We start from the raw sequence: 15245 nt of genomic DNA on the forward strand, positions 1-15245 counted from the left end.
CCAGGTCATCTCCCTCTAGGGAGGCACGCAGTTTCCCTCTCCTCCCCACCAGGAAGGCCCCTGGCCAGGGCCCATCACACTTGGTTCCCCAAAATAACTCATGAAGTTTCAACAGAGTTCTTGTCTGCTTTTCTTTCTTGGACACCACAGATCTTTTGCTGGGTCCGTCGTGAATCCAGTGTTTATGAGATTAGGGAAACTCTGTGGGCCTCTTCAACAGAGGTAGGCCCCTTCCTAGAGGCTGTTCCAGAGAGACACAATGGAATGGGCGTGTTATCACCAAGACATGTTGGTGTGAGGCTTTCTGATCAAAAGCTCTAAACTTTTCTGGGCCACAGCCTGACATAGTCATCCCGAGGATCCTGCAGTGTCTTTCCTTTTAATACTATAGTTCAAGTTTGGCAAACTACTGCTGGGTGACTGGTTTAGTAAATCAAGTTTTCCTGGAACATGGCCATGCTCGTTCACATACATATTGTGTATGGCTGCTTTTGAAGTGGCAAGGGCGGAGTTGTATAATTGTGACAAAGCCGAAAATATTTACTGTCTGGCCTTTAAGAAAAAACTTGCTGCCCCCTGCTAAGGACTAAGATTCACACCCTCATTTTCAAAGGCCTTCCACAGACAATTCGATGTCATAATGGCTGCATGATCTCTTCCATCTGTTTCAATGCACTCACTCTGAGCCATGAGCACCCTCTCTGGTCTAACTTTTTTTTATTTTAAGATTTTATTTATTTATTTGTCAGAGAGAGAGCACAAGCCAGGGTAACAACAGGCAGAAGGAGAAGCAGGCTCCCTCGCTGAGCAAGGAACCCGATTCAAGACTCGATCCCAGGAACCGGGGATCAGGACCTGAGCTGAAAGCAGAAGCTGAAAGGAGATGCTTAACCAGCTGAGCCATCCATGCATCCCTCTGGGCTAATTTGCACTTCCTCACTTCTATGCCTCTTCTCAGATTGTGCTACTTGAGAATGCTCTACCCCAGAGCCCTGTAGATCCTTTGTTATCAGTTAAGTAGCAGCTGAAATTCCACCCCCTCACGAAAGCTCCCTGGACATTTTTTGAGGCTGATTCTGGGTGCTCTGGGGGGCACACCAGGGCCCCATTCCCCAGCAGTGTCACCACAAGGGGATGCAGCCCACACAACCCCAGACCCCAGGCAGGTCTCTGAACACTCTTTACAGAACTGGGTGCCATGTTTTGATATCTTTCTGTGTTCTTTCTTCTCAGAGCTTTTCATAGGTCAGATCTTTGAACAAACACTCACAACTTAGAAGTCTACTGAAAACAGGTTCCTGCTTTTTGCCGACTAATTTGATAGGCAGTTCTAATGCCGTGAAAGAAATGGGGCCATTTGCTTGGATCTCACTACAGATGGAATTTGGTCTGTAAAAAAGCTTGTCATTCTTCCTTCTTTTTGTGCTCGTGTAATTATTAAGATGCCCACAGTGAGCAAACCATACTGGCTTTTTCTACTCAGGGCTTGTGGTACTAAGCAGTTGATTGCACCCTGTAGACTCATGATTCAAACATCGGAGCAGGCCACTTAGGAAAGTGAGGAGTCTTTATTCCCAGAAATCTTTAGAAAAGGTTATATACTATTCAGAACTACAAGAATTGAGAAATCAATGGAACAGAAGAAGACTATTCTATGAATTTAAGATATAGTGAATGTGGCCTTGTAAACTGATAGTGAAAGACAAGACTCATTTATTAAATGGAATAACTTAGCTTGGAGAAAAATCAGTTTAGACTAACATATAAAAAAATAAATTACTGATGGATTAATGAATAAAATATGTTCAAAGTAGACTACAAAAATCCAAAAGAGAATGTAATTAAGTATGTATTAAACTTCTAAAAAGATACAGATTTTCTAGAGAGGCAAGATTAAATCAATTGCACAGAAAAGATAAACAGATTTTCATATATAAAAATTTTATATGATAAAAAAATGGGAAAAACACACTTGCAGTAAAACTGACAAATATTTCATATCTATTCTAAATAAAGAGCTCATTCAAATTAATAAGAAAAACACTGGGTTCCCAAAAGATAAATAGGCAAAGAACATAAATAATATACTAACGAGGGGTACCTGAGTGGCTCAGTCAGTTAAACGTCTGCCTTCAGGTCAGGTCATGATCCCAGGGTTCTGGGATTGAGCCCTGCATCAGGCTCCCTCTTGGGGAGCCTGCTTCTCCCTCTCTCTTTGCCCTTCACCCTGCTTGTGCTTTCTCTCTTTCTCTCAAATAAATAAATAAATAAATAAATAAATAAATAAATAAAATATTTTAAAAAATAACATTAGTATGCAGTTAGCATATTAAGGTTTGAAAAAATGTCCACGTTACATGAGAAAAACATATTCACTGCTTGTTGTGTATCAGGTATTTTGCTAGGTGCTTTATATACATTTTCATCACCTAATTCATTAATTCATTTTTAAAAAAACACTTTGGGATGCCAGGGTAGCTCAGTCATTAAGCGTCTGCCTTCGGCTTGGGTCATGATCCTGGGTCCTGGGATTGAGCCCTGCATTGGGCTCCCTGCTTAGGGGAAAGCCTGCTTCTCCCTCTCCCACTCCCCTTGCCTGTGTTCCCTCTCTCTCTGTGTCTCTCTCTCAAATAAATAAATAAAATCTTAAAAAAAAAAAAAGAGGGGTGCCTGGGTGACTCAGTGGGTTAAAGCCTCTGCCTTCAGTTCAGGTCATGATCCCAGAGTCCTGGGACCGAGCCCCACATCGGGCTCTCTGCTCAGCGGGGAGCCTGCCTCCCTTCCTCTTTCTGCCTGCCTCTTGTGATCTCTGTCTTTCAAATAAATAAATAAAATCTTTAAAAAAAAAAGACACTTTGCAATTATAGTATCATACAGTGTGTATCCTGAAAGTACCTTTAGGAAACAGGTAGTCCAAGTAGTTTTGTTTTTTTTTTTAAGATTTTATTTATTTATTTGTCAGAGAGACAGAGAGAGAGAGAGAGCACGAGCATAGGCAGACAGAGTGGCAGGCAGAGGCAGAAGGAGAAGCAGGCTCCCCACCGAGCAAGGAGCCTGATGCGGGACTCGATCCCAGGACGCTGGATCATGACCTGAGCTGAAGGCAGCCGCTCAACCAACTGAGCCACTCAGGCGTCCCCCAACTGGTTTTTAAATTTTATCTTACTGTTATTTATTTCCATGTTAACATATTCATATGGTTCAAAATTTAAGAATATGAAAAGTATATGGTGACAAATCTTCCTCTTGCCCCTGACCATCCATTTCTCTCCCCCAGAACAACCACTGTTAGTTTCTTATGTATTCTTCAGAGCTAGTCTATGCATACACCAGCAGAATAGCCCCTTAGCACACACAATATCAAAATGTTACACCAACAGTTCTACCCCTTGCTTTTTTCTTTTTTTAACATTAAAAAAAAATTTATTTGACAGAGAGAGAGAGACATCACAAGTAGGCAGAGAGGCAGGCAGCGGGGGAGGGGGAAGCAGGCTCCCTGCAGAGCGGAGAGCCTGATGCAGGGCTTGATCCCAGGACACTGAGATTGCGACCTGAGCCGAAGGCAAAGGCTTAACCCACTGAGTCACCCAGGTGCCCCTGCTTTTCCTTTTTTAAAAATTTATTTATTTATTTGACGGAGAGAGGCAGGCAGAGAGAGATTGTGGGGGGGAAGGCTCCCTGCCGAGCAGAGCACCCGATGTGGGGCTTGATCCCAGGACCCTGAGACCATGACCCGAGCCAAAGGCAGAGGCCTAACCCACTGAGCCACCCAGGTGCCCTGTCCCTTGCTTTTTATGCTTAACAATATGCATCTGAGGGAACCTTCTATATCAGTACATTAAGATTTTTTTATACCTGCATTGTACTCCACTGTACCATAACTTATTTGACCAGCTTCTGCTGATGGACATTTAGGTTGTTACCAGTATTTTGTGTTTATAAACCATTTCACATAGACAGTATAGCTTGCCTCGTTCAAAGTAACTTTGCACAAGTATGCATCAGTAGGGCCCATTCCTACAGGTGGAACTGCTAGGTGAAAAGGTATCTGTGTTTGTCATTTTTTGACACTGCTCCATGCGCTCCTTATAACTGTACCAATTTCCAGTTCCGCCAGCGTTGTATGAAAGTGTGAAAGGGACTGTTTCCCTCACTTTCAGTATTCTAGTGAATTACCAAATTTATCTTTGCTAATCTTAGAGTGAAAAATGTCTCTTTGATGGAGTTTTAATTTTTTCTTATGAGTGATGCTAAGAATCTTACATCAAAGCATCATTGTATTTCTTTTTCTATAAATTTTCCATTCCTGTTTTGTTTACCTATTTGTCTTTTCATTAATTTGTAGTATGTTTTAGAAAAATAACTTCTATGAGTTTCAGGGTTTGGGGAAGGCTTTTGTTCTTTATTTTCCTTTTCTTTTTTTTTTTTTAACCAGTTTTCTTTTTGCCTTAGACCTTAAAGTGGCTCATTTTTAGAAATGCACTTTCTCACTTCTCAATCTCACTTCTCAATCACTAAGACACTGAGCCTTAGGGATTGAAACTCTTCGTACAAGAGGTACTCAGCTTATCAGCAGCAGGGTCAAAGCTGGGCTTAGGTTGTCTCCCTCCCAATACAGTAGGTCTTGGTTCTCAGAATGCCTGATTTGTACAAATAGGGGATTGAGCCAGTGAATTCCCCCTTGCCTAAAAAGAGAGACTGGAGTGGGAGTGCCTAGGTGGCTCAGCCGGTTAAGCATTTGCTTTTGGTTCAGCTTATGATCTCAGGGTCCTGGGATCAAACTCCATATCACGCTCCCTGCTCAGGGGGGAGTCTGCTTCTCTCTCTCCCTCTGCCCTTCCGTTCATACTCATTCAATCATGCGCGCTCTCTCTCTCAGATAAATAAATAAATAAATAATAAAATCTTAAAAAGAGAGCGAGAGAGACTGGATTGGATTTGTATCCTTACTCAGAGACAAACTCAGCATAACCCTGGGAAGAAGGACCAGCTGTCCCCTCTCCACCTCATAGTCCGTATCACCGGCACCCCCAGCTGTCTCCCACTTGGCCTTTTGTCTTTACTCTTCTTTTCTTTTCTCCTTTCCCCTTCTAGCAGTCATTGGCCAAACCGGCTTTTTTCCGGCAAAATTCAGAGAGGAGGAATTGCAAGCTGCTGGACACCAGGAAGCTGAGTCGGGATGGGTACGGGTCCCCTTCCAAAATCAGCCCCCCCTCCACTCCCAGCAGCCCTGATGACACTTTCTTTAACCTTGGAGACCTGCAGAATGGCAGGAAGAAGAAAAAGATACCCAAGGTAAGGCTTGCAACAAGCTTCATGTGCAGATATGCACTCTCCCTTCCCTGCAAAGGAAGGTTGCAGAGGAGTGTGGGCAGAGAAGAGAACACTGGCCCTCTTCTACCTGCTTCATCACAGACCAGGTAGACACTGTGAAGCCCGCAGGGCTGGGCTCTCTGGGCCTTTGTCATAATAGTGACTGTGGTCCTGTAGCCGTCTTGTCCCAGCCTAAATTCTCATTATCCTCGTGATCCCAGACCATGTTTCCAATACCTCAAAAGGCCATTTCCTCCTCCTTCACGGCCTCAAAAAGTAGAACTCCAGTCATCCCACTCTAACTCACACTTTGCCCAACACTGGATGCAGAGGCCGTGCCATGTGGAGCCTGTGTTCTGAGGCAACACTTGTCCAAAGTCCATCTTTCCTCGCTCTTTTCTACCTGAAAGGTAAAACGTGTCCGGGGGATGTGGTTCCTAATGCGTCTGCTAGTGACTCAGTTCCCTTTTGCACTATTCCAGCCCTGCGTGCTGTCCCTGTGCAGTGGTAACTTTGGTACCAACTTCATACGGGAACTTTTAGAACAGGGATTCTTCATTTCAGGGTACGTGGATGGATGGATGGGAGTTAGGGGTCACGAAACCCAGAAAACTGCATGAGACTTTGTATTGAGAGTTTTGGAGGATGGAGGGAGGCCAGAGGGGAAGATTGTAGGTTTCATCAGATTTCTCAAAGTGATGCATTGACCTGAAAATCATGGGACATTTACAAGCTGGTTCCTCCTAACAGTTTGGTTAGTCAGTATTTGGAGCCATAATTTTACCCCTACCACACCCGTCCCCAACTTTCTCATTCAAATGAAGTTAAGTCACCTTGCCCATCGGAGTACCCTCTGAAGAGTAAGGGCCGCGAGGGTCCTTGGTTGAGAAAACACCTGTAACATGCAGCCTGGTCAGAGAGGACTTGGAGTTGGAACAGGAGAAAAGCCATTTTCCTTTGTTTTGCTGAGGAAGGGCAGACAAAGGGACCAGGACAGGTGCCTCCCCCTTCCTGGTCTCCCCATTGACCTTGTCCTGCCCAGGGCCCAGGGTGTGGAGCAGGTTGCATATTGATTATTTGATGTTTACTGAATGAGCTCCACTAACCCAGGGACCCCAGTCTCTTTCAGCACGGATTCACTCCATGCCTCCCCTCGGAGGCCCTCCGAGGTCACTGTCCTCTGCCATCATGGTAGCTGCTGCGGGGGCCCCCAAGGTGTGGTGTCTCTAGCCACTCCCTTAAACGCCCCTTCTGCTTGTTCTGGCATCATTATAGGTATCTATAAGGTCAAAATCCTACAGTTGTAGAATAATTAAAAGTGGCTATGCACAGCCATACTGCCAGGCTCACCATCATTTTAGCAAATTAAACAGGGATAATCAAATGAATTAGCTGTTGGGTTAAAAGAGCTTTAACATAACTCTGAGTTTGAGTAAGTGATTCTTTTTCTTTTTTTCTTTTAAGATTCTATTTATTTATTTGAGAGAGTGAGAGAGAGCAAGCACGTGGGGGTGGGGCACAGAGAGAGTGAATCTAAACCAGACGCCCTGCTGAGCGTGAAGCCCAACGTGGGGCTGGATCCCCCCCCGCCCCCGACCCCGAGGTCATGACCTGAGCCAAAATCAAGAATCGACATGTAGGGACACCTGGGTGGCGCAGTTGGTTAAGCATCTGCCTTTAGCTCAGGTCATGATCCCAGGGTCTTGGAATCAAGTCCCACATAGGACTCCTTGCTCAGTGGGGAGCCTGCTTCTCCCTCTCACTCTGCCACTCCCCCTGCTTGTGCATAGTCTCTCTCTTTTTTTCTCTCTCTTTCTTTTTAAAGATTAATAAAATCTTTAAAAAGAAAAAAGAAAAAAAAATAATTGGCACTTCACCTACTGAGCCATCCAGGTGCCCCCTAGTACAGAAACAACAAAACTTAACTCCTGTTCAAGTACAATTATGTGAGAGCATGTTTAAAGCTTTGCTCTCGGGGGAAAATTTTTTAAATAAAAATGAACAAAGAGGGACACGTGGGTAGCTCATTCGGTTGGGCTGCGCCTTCGGTTCAGGTCTTGATTTCAGTGTCTTGGGATGAGTCCCGCATCAGGCTCCTTGCTGGGCGGGGAGCCTGCTTCTCTCTCTGGCTCTGCCTGCTTGTGCACTCTCTCTCTCTCTGATAAGTGAATAAAATCTCTAAAAAAAAAGGAACAAAGATTTATTGAGTGGTGTATATATGGCTTCCACTTATTCCGTGAACTGATTTAAAGTGAGAGGAATGTTCTCTGTCACATCATTTATACTACCCACATGGCACTCAGAAACTGTCTTGTATGATAGCTACGAATGCATCTTGGTCCTTCCTGTAAGCTTGTAGACTCCCTGAGAATGGAGGCCGTGTCCCATACATCTTTTTACCACACCCCCCAGCTTCTAGCAAAACCCCTTGTACATAGGGGACGCTTAGTATTCATCCAACAAATTCACAATCAACAGATACTTGTTGAGTACCTACCATGTGCTGGGCACTGTTCCAGCTCATACAGGGACTGTCATCAAGCAGCAAACAGAAGTGACCAAGATGCCCACCTGTGCGGAACTCAATTCCAGTGTTTACTGCATTTTAGTAAGTGGAAGGGTGTTACCTCTATCTTAGCAGCCTTCTTTCTGGTTCATTGGATATGGGGTGAGAGGAGGCCGAATGGGTCCAAAAATTCTCCTCCCAGAAGAACCACAATTTGACCTAATAACTCATTTGTTTATTTATATATTTTTAAATTGTGGTAAATAAATATATATAACATAAAAACTGCCATTTCAACCATTTTTAAGCATACAGTTCAGTAGCATTAGTGCATCTATCTACACTGTTATCCAGCCGGTCACCAGCATCCATCTCCAGAACTGCTCATCTCCCTGGACAGAAACTCTGCGTTCTGCCCTCCCCCCGCCTCTGGCAACCACCCTCCCACTTTCTGTCTCTATGAATGTGCCTGTGCCAGGTACCTCCTGTAAATGGAATCGTACAGTATTTGTCCTTTTATGACTGACTGATTTTTCTTAGCAGAACGTCCTCGGGTTTCATTTATGTTGGAGCATGTGTCCGAATGCCCTTCCTCTTGAAGGCTAAATGATATTCCACTGTGTGTACGTGCCACATCACGTTTACCCATTCATCCCTTGATTGACACTGGGATGTTTTCATTTCCTGGCTGTTGTGAATAATACTAACATCTCACGTATGCCTTGTCTTCTTCCATGGGGAATGGGGTTAGCGTCAATATTCCAGTGGTTAGGACGTGTGTAAAAGGAAAAGAGGGCTGGCTCAGTGGTGTGAACTCCAGGGAACTGGCCGGTTCCTAAGATCAAACATAAATAATGGCCACATGGCAGGGATTTGGTGGTGAAGGCACGTCATTCAGATTCAAGGCAAAGCCAGCACTGGGTTGGGGATGAGGACACAACGAGAACTGGCAGGGCCAGGGCTGGGCCACCTGTCAGGACCCAGAGGATGTGGCTGACCAAGGATATGGCAGGGCAGTGTCGTAGTCTGCAGAACTGGAGGGCCGGGGCCCAGGCCCCACCACAAGGAGACCCGGAGGGTGAGCCACCTTCCTCCACTGGTGGTCCAGCGCTCTGGCCTGTGGCGAGGAGCTGGTGAGCTACTTCAGGCAGTGGGACAGAGAAGCAGAGGGTGGAGACAGGGATTGGCAGCAGCTAACCCACCGCACCCACCTGCGTGCCCATCGCCCAGTTTACTACTGCCCATCCTCTCTCCAGTTCTTCCATGGCCAAAAAGAATATAAACTTGTCAAGGCAGCTCTCAAACCCAGCTCCCCTTTCAAATCACCTGTTGGGGGGCACCTGGCTGGCTCACTCGGAGGAGTGTATGGCTCTTGATCTTGGAGTCATGGCTTCGGGCCTTCGAAGCCTCACGTTGGGTGTAGAGATTACTAAAGAAAATAAACTTTAATTAATTAATTTAATTAAAATCCCGAGTTGGTTTGTCTCAGCTGTGCATGGGTAGACTTCCCTTTCTCGCAACCAGGTGGAGCCCAGGAAGCTTCCACTCTTGAAATGTGCAGGTGGTGCTGTGAAGCCTGGTGGGAAGTGCTGCAGGGCTTCCGTCACCAGATGGGTCTGCTAGAGTCAGCCTGGAAAATGTGCTGCTGAGTGGTGGGGTCTGCTGAGCAGCCCGGGAGATTATGAAAGGCCTCCCTGAGTGTGGATGAGCGCTCCCCTGCCAGAGGGGATGTGCTGGGTCTGCTGGGTGCAGGGCACGACCATGAAGTTCCAAGCTAGAACTCAAAATCCCCCATAATCCCCTTGCCCCCTTGCTGCCCAGTGCTGCTCAGATGGTCTTTGGCACTGTTCCGACAGAAGGGGCCCTGCCTGGGAGGTTTTATTTTTGGTTTTTGTTTGTTTGTTTGTTTTTTCCTGGGGGGAGCAAAGGCTGCTTCCAAACCGCAGAGACATCAAAGCATGGAGGGGGAGCAGCCATCCCATGATTAGCCAATGAAATCATCTCCCTGTGTCTCAGCTGTATGTGTTAGTGTATTTAGACATCACCCGTCCATACATCAGTGAGGCTGGCAGCCTCCTTTAGTGTTCTCAAAAGTCACGTTCCTGTCTGGTGGAAAAGAATAGTTGAAAGATGCCAGTGGACCATTGGGAAATGGCCCCTCCCTCCTTCTTTCCCCCCACCGTCCATGGTCCCAGAGAAGAATGAGCAGCAAAGAAACCCCAGCTGCACATGGAGAGGAAGCTGCTAACACTGGCTTTTCTTCTCCCGGTGTCTGGCAGCTGGTGTTGCGAATCAATGCCATTTATGAGGCCCGGAGAGGAAAGAAACGCGTGAAGAGGCTGTCCCAGTCAATGGAGAGCAACTCAGGAAAAGGTAGAGCCCCCGCCATCGCCCCAGCTCCCCCCACAATGTGAAAAGAGGCTCCCTGTTGTTCTGGGCTGGCTCACCAAACAGGAGACCAAGTTGGTGCTTTGTAAATACCTCCTGTTGCCCTGCAGCAGCGAAGAGCTGGGAAGGAGCTCAGCCTGGTGGTGCGTCCTCTGGTCCTCTTTCACTGTCTGTCCGTCAATCCAGCCCAGAGCTGAGAGCTCTGAGCTCACCGTGGGGACCGCCTTCTTTGCTTCGGGGACATAAAAGGAATCAGTATCTGCTCTATTACTGGATATAAGTACCATCTGAACTAGAGCCACATTAATTTGGAAATTGCATTTAGTTGGACGAAGACATCCTTTATCTATTACATCTAAATCGACAGAAAGAAAATAGCCCCTCTGAAGTAGAAATCTTGGATATGGGTCATTTCATACAAAAAGTTTCCTGTATTAGAAAGACTTTCTTCCTGTTGCCATTTTTTGTTTGTTTGTTTTTCTGTCTAGTGACAGATGAGAACAGTGAGTCTGACAGTGACACGGAAGAGAAGCTGAAAGGTGAGAAGACCCGCTGCGGTGCAGGGCACGGGGGGAGGGGGCTGGGGAGCTACCGAGATGGCCCTTCCTGCTTAATGTGAGGGAAGGCACAGAGCGTCCTTGCAGGAGCTCGTAGGGCAAGGTGTGAATGTCTAAGGGGACAGGGGGACCCACAGGGTGTGTGGGGGTAGGTCCGTCCTGAGCATGACCAGCATGGGCCTGTTCGGTCCCTGAGCCTGTGGGTCCAGAGACGCAGGGGGGCTACTAACACAGTAGCCCTTCCCCGTGCCTTTCCATTACAGGAGTTTTCCACACCTGGAAACTATAGCGCTGCTGGCCTGGGGTTCTAGATACCTGGGCTCTTGTCCTACTCCTGTGAAAACTGCTAAAAGAACAGGCGATCACTTAATGATCTCAGGGCCTCTAGTTCCTCATCTGTCAAGTGAAGTCACTGAAGTAGTTGGTGTCTGTAGAAGTAAATTTGGTGACCTTGGTCTAGGCCTTAGTGAGTTTTCCACAATTTCTCAGACCACAGGGGGTAGCCCAAGAGAGCCATAGTCCAGGCCTGCGGAGTGAGGTGAGGGCACCTGTCCGGTCAGCTGCCCTGCTTCACTCATGTCTCCCCCCAGCTGCTCTCTGGCCCACCTCTAGGACGAAGCAAGCTCTTTTCCATCACAGAGAACAACCGCAGGAGGGAAGGTGGCGGGAGCTCCCGAGTTAGTCATGGCTCCGCCGGGTCTGTCATGCAGATGATGACAAAATGCCCCCACTCTCAGAGCTCTGTGGTCTGGATTTTGTCACATCTCACAAACTGAAAGATGAAGGGAATGTGTGAGGGGAGACGTCAGTGTCCCCACCCCATCTGACAGAGGGCCACAAGGATGACTCAAGCCGCTGCCCCAAGTCCACCCAGCTAACCCATGGCAGAGCAGAGCCCCGCGTTCCAGGCTTCCGCAGCCCCATTAGCCTGGCGGCTAATGGTGTTGCTCCTGCCTGAAGCCTGGCAAGGACCCGAACCCTGGTGTTGCTCCTCCCCGAAGTGGGGCAAGGACCCCAAACAAAGAGTTTCCTACACATTTGTTAAATGTGGGAACACTTTTGGGGAACGGGAAGGGGTACTCTGGGCTGGGAACCACACAAGCTGTCACGGATCTGTGCAGTTCCACGTTGGAAAGAGTCGCACCAGGCGCTCCCTGTCCTCTTCCCCAGCTCACAGCCAGCGCCTGGTCAATGTGAAGTCCCGCCTGAAGCACGCTCCCAGATACCCCTCCCTGGACCGGGAGCTCACGGAGTACCAGCAGAGGCAGCTGTTCGAGTACTTTGTGGTCGTGTCCCTGCACAAGAAGCAGGCCGGGGCTGCGTACGTGCCAGAGCTCACCCAGCAGTTCCCGCTCAAGGTACAGGGTGGCCACAGCCCTCATGCCATCTTGTTGGGACTCACGGTTTCCGGGCGGTGCGGGAGTCTGAGGAGCGCTCGGTGTCTACAGTCTTGGACCATGAGTCCTCAGTAGGGTATAGCAAACAAAAAAGCTGCTGCTTGAGAATTTGGGAGGTCCCAGGAGATGAGGTATTCAGACTCAAAGTACAGACAAAAACACTTACTCACTTCCTGTGGTGACTCTGCCGGCCGTGCCATCCTCATCATCCTCCCTGTCTCCTTGTCCAGCCGTATCTCTTCCCCAGCTGTCCCAGAAGCCTCTTTCCCACCAGCCACACAGCTCTTCCCAGGGAGGGCTATGTTTGTGTCCATGCTGAACATCTGTACGCGTACCATGTACCCTCCGGGTGTGTGCACGAGAGTCCTGTTCTGTTCTAACACGGTTTGTGGAGTGGCCCTCAGCAAAGCCTAAAATGGCATGACCAATAATGTAGAAATTGTTTTTAGGCTTTGGCCTCAGGATTAAAGAGGCTCTATTCAGCCTAACCAGAATTTACTGAGACCTTATTACATTCAAGCTGTTTTCTGCTTGGCCGCATCACTACAGAAACAAGCAAAATGTGTTTGCTGTCCTCAAGAGGCTCACACTCTGACAGGAGGGCAAAAGATAAGCATACAAAGACTCATGAGGTAGAATGTGACACTGTAAGCATAGTTCCTACAGTGAGGGTGCTCAGAGGCAAGAAGAGGGGAGGGAGGACATGACCTGGTCCCCTCAGGGGCCTCCCTTTGCTGCCCAGCCATGCATAATCCCAATATCTACAGAGGCCTAGGTCTCCTCCTTTCCTGGGCCAGCATCCTGTGCTGCCCATGTGGTCTAGTGCAGCAATCAAGTCCTGTCCTTGGAATTTGAGACGGAAGGTGTGTAATTGAAGTAAGCCACAGGCATCAGCCCTCCTAACTGGCTATATTCACTGCCTTTAGCTGACCTCCAGGGGTGATCCCCTGAAAACCCTAATACTATAGGTATGCCCACATTTATTTATTTCAAAAATATGTTATTTATTTTCTGGGGAGAGAAAGAGAAGGGGGTGCAGAGGGAGAGAGAGAATCTCAAGCAGACTCTGCTGAAAGCAGAGCCCGACGCAGGGCTTGATCTTACAACCCTGAGATCATGACCTGAGCTGAAATCAAGAGTTGGACCATTAACTGACTGAGCCACCCAGGCGCCCCACAGATATGCCCACATTTAGTTGAAGCCCACACGAAGCAAGCACCAAGGCATGAGTGACTGTTTTTTATCCTGTTTACTTCCCTCAGGGCCTAGCACAATGTTATACACATGGCAATATTTAATCAGTGTTTCAGGAACAAAGGCATTAATTCATGAATTAATGAATAAATCTCCATAATTATTAAATGCTTGTAGTTTCCAACCTCGAATCCCCAGGCTCTTACACATCCACATTAAAACTTCTTTTGAGGGGCACCTGGGTGGTTCAGTGGGTTAAAGCCTCTACCTTTGGCTAAGATCATGATCTCAGGGTCCTGGGATGGAGACCCGCATTGGGCTCTCCGCTCAGCAGGGTGCCTGCTTCCCCCCCCCCCGCCCCCCGCCCCTGCCTACTTGTGATCTCTGTCTGTCAAGTAAATAAATAAAATCTTTAAAAAAAAAAACTTCTTTTGAGCAGAAACTTGTATGGTCATTGTTGGAAAGGGGACCAATCTGGAAATGTATCAAGAAAAAGTCATCTATAATCCCACTCCTCATCAAACTTAGCATTTTATTATGTTTTCTCCCAGACTTTTCTCATAGCGTAGTTTTCTGACAAAACTGGTGTTATATATTGTATAATTCTTGTATCACGTTTTGTAAATGTATCATTATTTAGAAACACATTTTTTATGTATTTATTTATTTGACGGACAGAGATCACAAGTAGGCAGAGAGGCAGGCAGAGAGAGGGAAGTAGGCTCCCTGCTGAGCAAAGAGTCCAATGCAGGGCTCAATCCCAGGACCCTGAGATAATGACCTAATTTGAAGGCAGAAGCCCAATCCACTGAGCCACCCAGGTGCCCCTAGAAACTTATTATTATTTTTTTAACAATTTTTTAAAGGATTTTATTTATTTATTTGACAGAGATCACAAGTAGGCAGAGAGGCAGGCAGAGAGAGAAGGGGAAGCAGGTTCCCTGCTGAGCAGAGAGCCTGAAGCGGGGCTTGATCCCAGGACCCAGAGATCATGACCTGAACTGAAGGCAGAGGCTTTCCACTGAGCCACCCAGGTGCCCCAAAACTTATTTAATATAAATTCTAAAGCATTATTTTAAAAATTATATAAAGCTCTGTTATATGGGTATGTCCTGAGCTGTTTAACCAATCTCTTTCCATTGGAAATGTATCTTGTTGCCAGTGTTTTTTGGATACATATTTTGAAGGTTTTGTGACCATTCTATACATGCATTTTTTGCGGATTAGGCTATATCATATCTTCTTGCCTTTTCTCTATCAGAAGAAACTTTCCTCCCTCTTTCTACTCCTTTCATGAGTTTTATCCCCCACTTCTGTGGTCACCTTGACCAAGACTTACTCTTCATATTTGCACACTAGAGATCATGCCTGCCTTGTTCCACTAAATGCTGGACACGTGTAATTACCTTTATGACAGTTCATGGAAACTGGGAAATTTTCTGGCTCTTTTTTTTTTTTTAAGATTTTATTTATTTATTTTGACATAGAGAGATCACAAGTAGGCAGAGAGGCAGGCAGAGAGAGAGAGGAGGAAGCAGGCTTCCTGCTGAGCAGAGAGCCCGATGTAGGACTCGATCCCAGGACCCTGAGATCATGACCCGAGCCGAAGGCAGTGGCTTAACCCACTGAGCCACCCAGGCGCCCCTTCTGGCTCGTTTTATTGCTTGTATTTGTGACAGACAGCTCTGTCTCACTTCCTGTAAATGAGTGTGTGTGCATTTGAGAGCACATATGTACCCATATGGGTCGATAACTCCTATGTTGATGACAGCACATAGGAGTTGTATGTATGTACACACATAGGCAGATGTGGGTACATATGTATTTTTGTGTGTCATGCATGTGATCAGAGAGGTGGGCCATGTAAAAAAAAAAAAGTGCTGTAACTTG

The 15245-nt window shown here is 46.8% G+C and overlaps 2 protein-coding genes across 8 annotated transcripts in view; one reads left to right on the top strand and one right to left on the bottom strand.

Moving 5' to 3' along the window:
* DENND2A (DENN domain containing 2A) overlaps window positions 1-15245 on the top strand; it is a 133679-nt gene that overhangs the window by 82194 nt on the left and 36240 nt on the right. For all 5 annotated transcript variants that reach the window (XM_082693882.1, XM_082693883.1, XM_082693884.1 and 2 more), the window contains 4 exons: window positions 5095-5295; window positions 10099-10192; window positions 10696-10746; window positions 11935-12122. In XM_082693882.1, coding sequence (XP_082550008.1) covers window positions 5095-5295; window positions 10099-10192; window positions 10696-10746; window positions 11935-12122 — 534 coding nt within the window. The remainder of the gene's footprint in view (window positions 1-5094; window positions 5296-10098; window positions 10193-10695; window positions 10747-11934; window positions 12123-15245) is intronic.
* Window positions 8269-12580, bottom strand: LOC309845676 (uncharacterized protein). Of its 3 annotated transcripts, none has more exons than XR_014301405.1 (5): window positions 11909-11984; window positions 11371-11536; window positions 10301-10439; window positions 9146-9248; window positions 8269-8960 (listed from the first exon to the last, which is right to left on the bottom strand). XR_014301405.1 is itself a non-coding variant. In XM_082693969.1 (5 exons), exons 2-5 carry the CDS (start codon window positions 11396-11398, stop codon window positions 8793-8795), a joined length of 435 nt encoding a protein of 144 aa, XP_082550095.1. In that variant the 5' UTR covers window positions 11399-11536; window positions 12167-12580; the 3' UTR covers window positions 8269-8792. The 3 variants fall into 3 exon arrangements, 2 of the variants coding, with proteins under 2 accessions (XP_082550095.1, XP_082550094.1); XM_082693969.1 differs by lacking the exon at window positions 11909-11984 and adding an exon at window positions 12167-12580 and having other exon boundaries at window positions 8269-8957; XM_082693968.1 differs by having other exon boundaries at window positions 8269-8957.

This window comes from Mustela nivalis (assembly GCF_964662115.1).
Source record: "Mustela nivalis genome assembly, chromosome: 12".
Lineage (NCBI taxonomy): Eukaryota > Metazoa > Chordata > Mammalia > Carnivora > Mustelidae > Mustela > Mustela nivalis.

Coding starts and splice junctions, on each gene's coding strand:
- LOC309845676 (XM_082693969.1), bottom strand. CDS start 11,398: ATGGAAAAGAGCTTGCTTCGTCCTAGAG. Junction 9,249..10,300: donor CTGCTGCAGGGCAACAGGAG/GTATTTACAAAG, acceptor TATTTTCTTTAG/TAATCTCTACACCCAACGTG. Junction 8,958..9,145: donor AGCCAGGTGCCCCCCAACAG/GTGATTTGAAAG, acceptor TGCCTGAAGTAG/CTCACCAGCTCCTCGCCACA.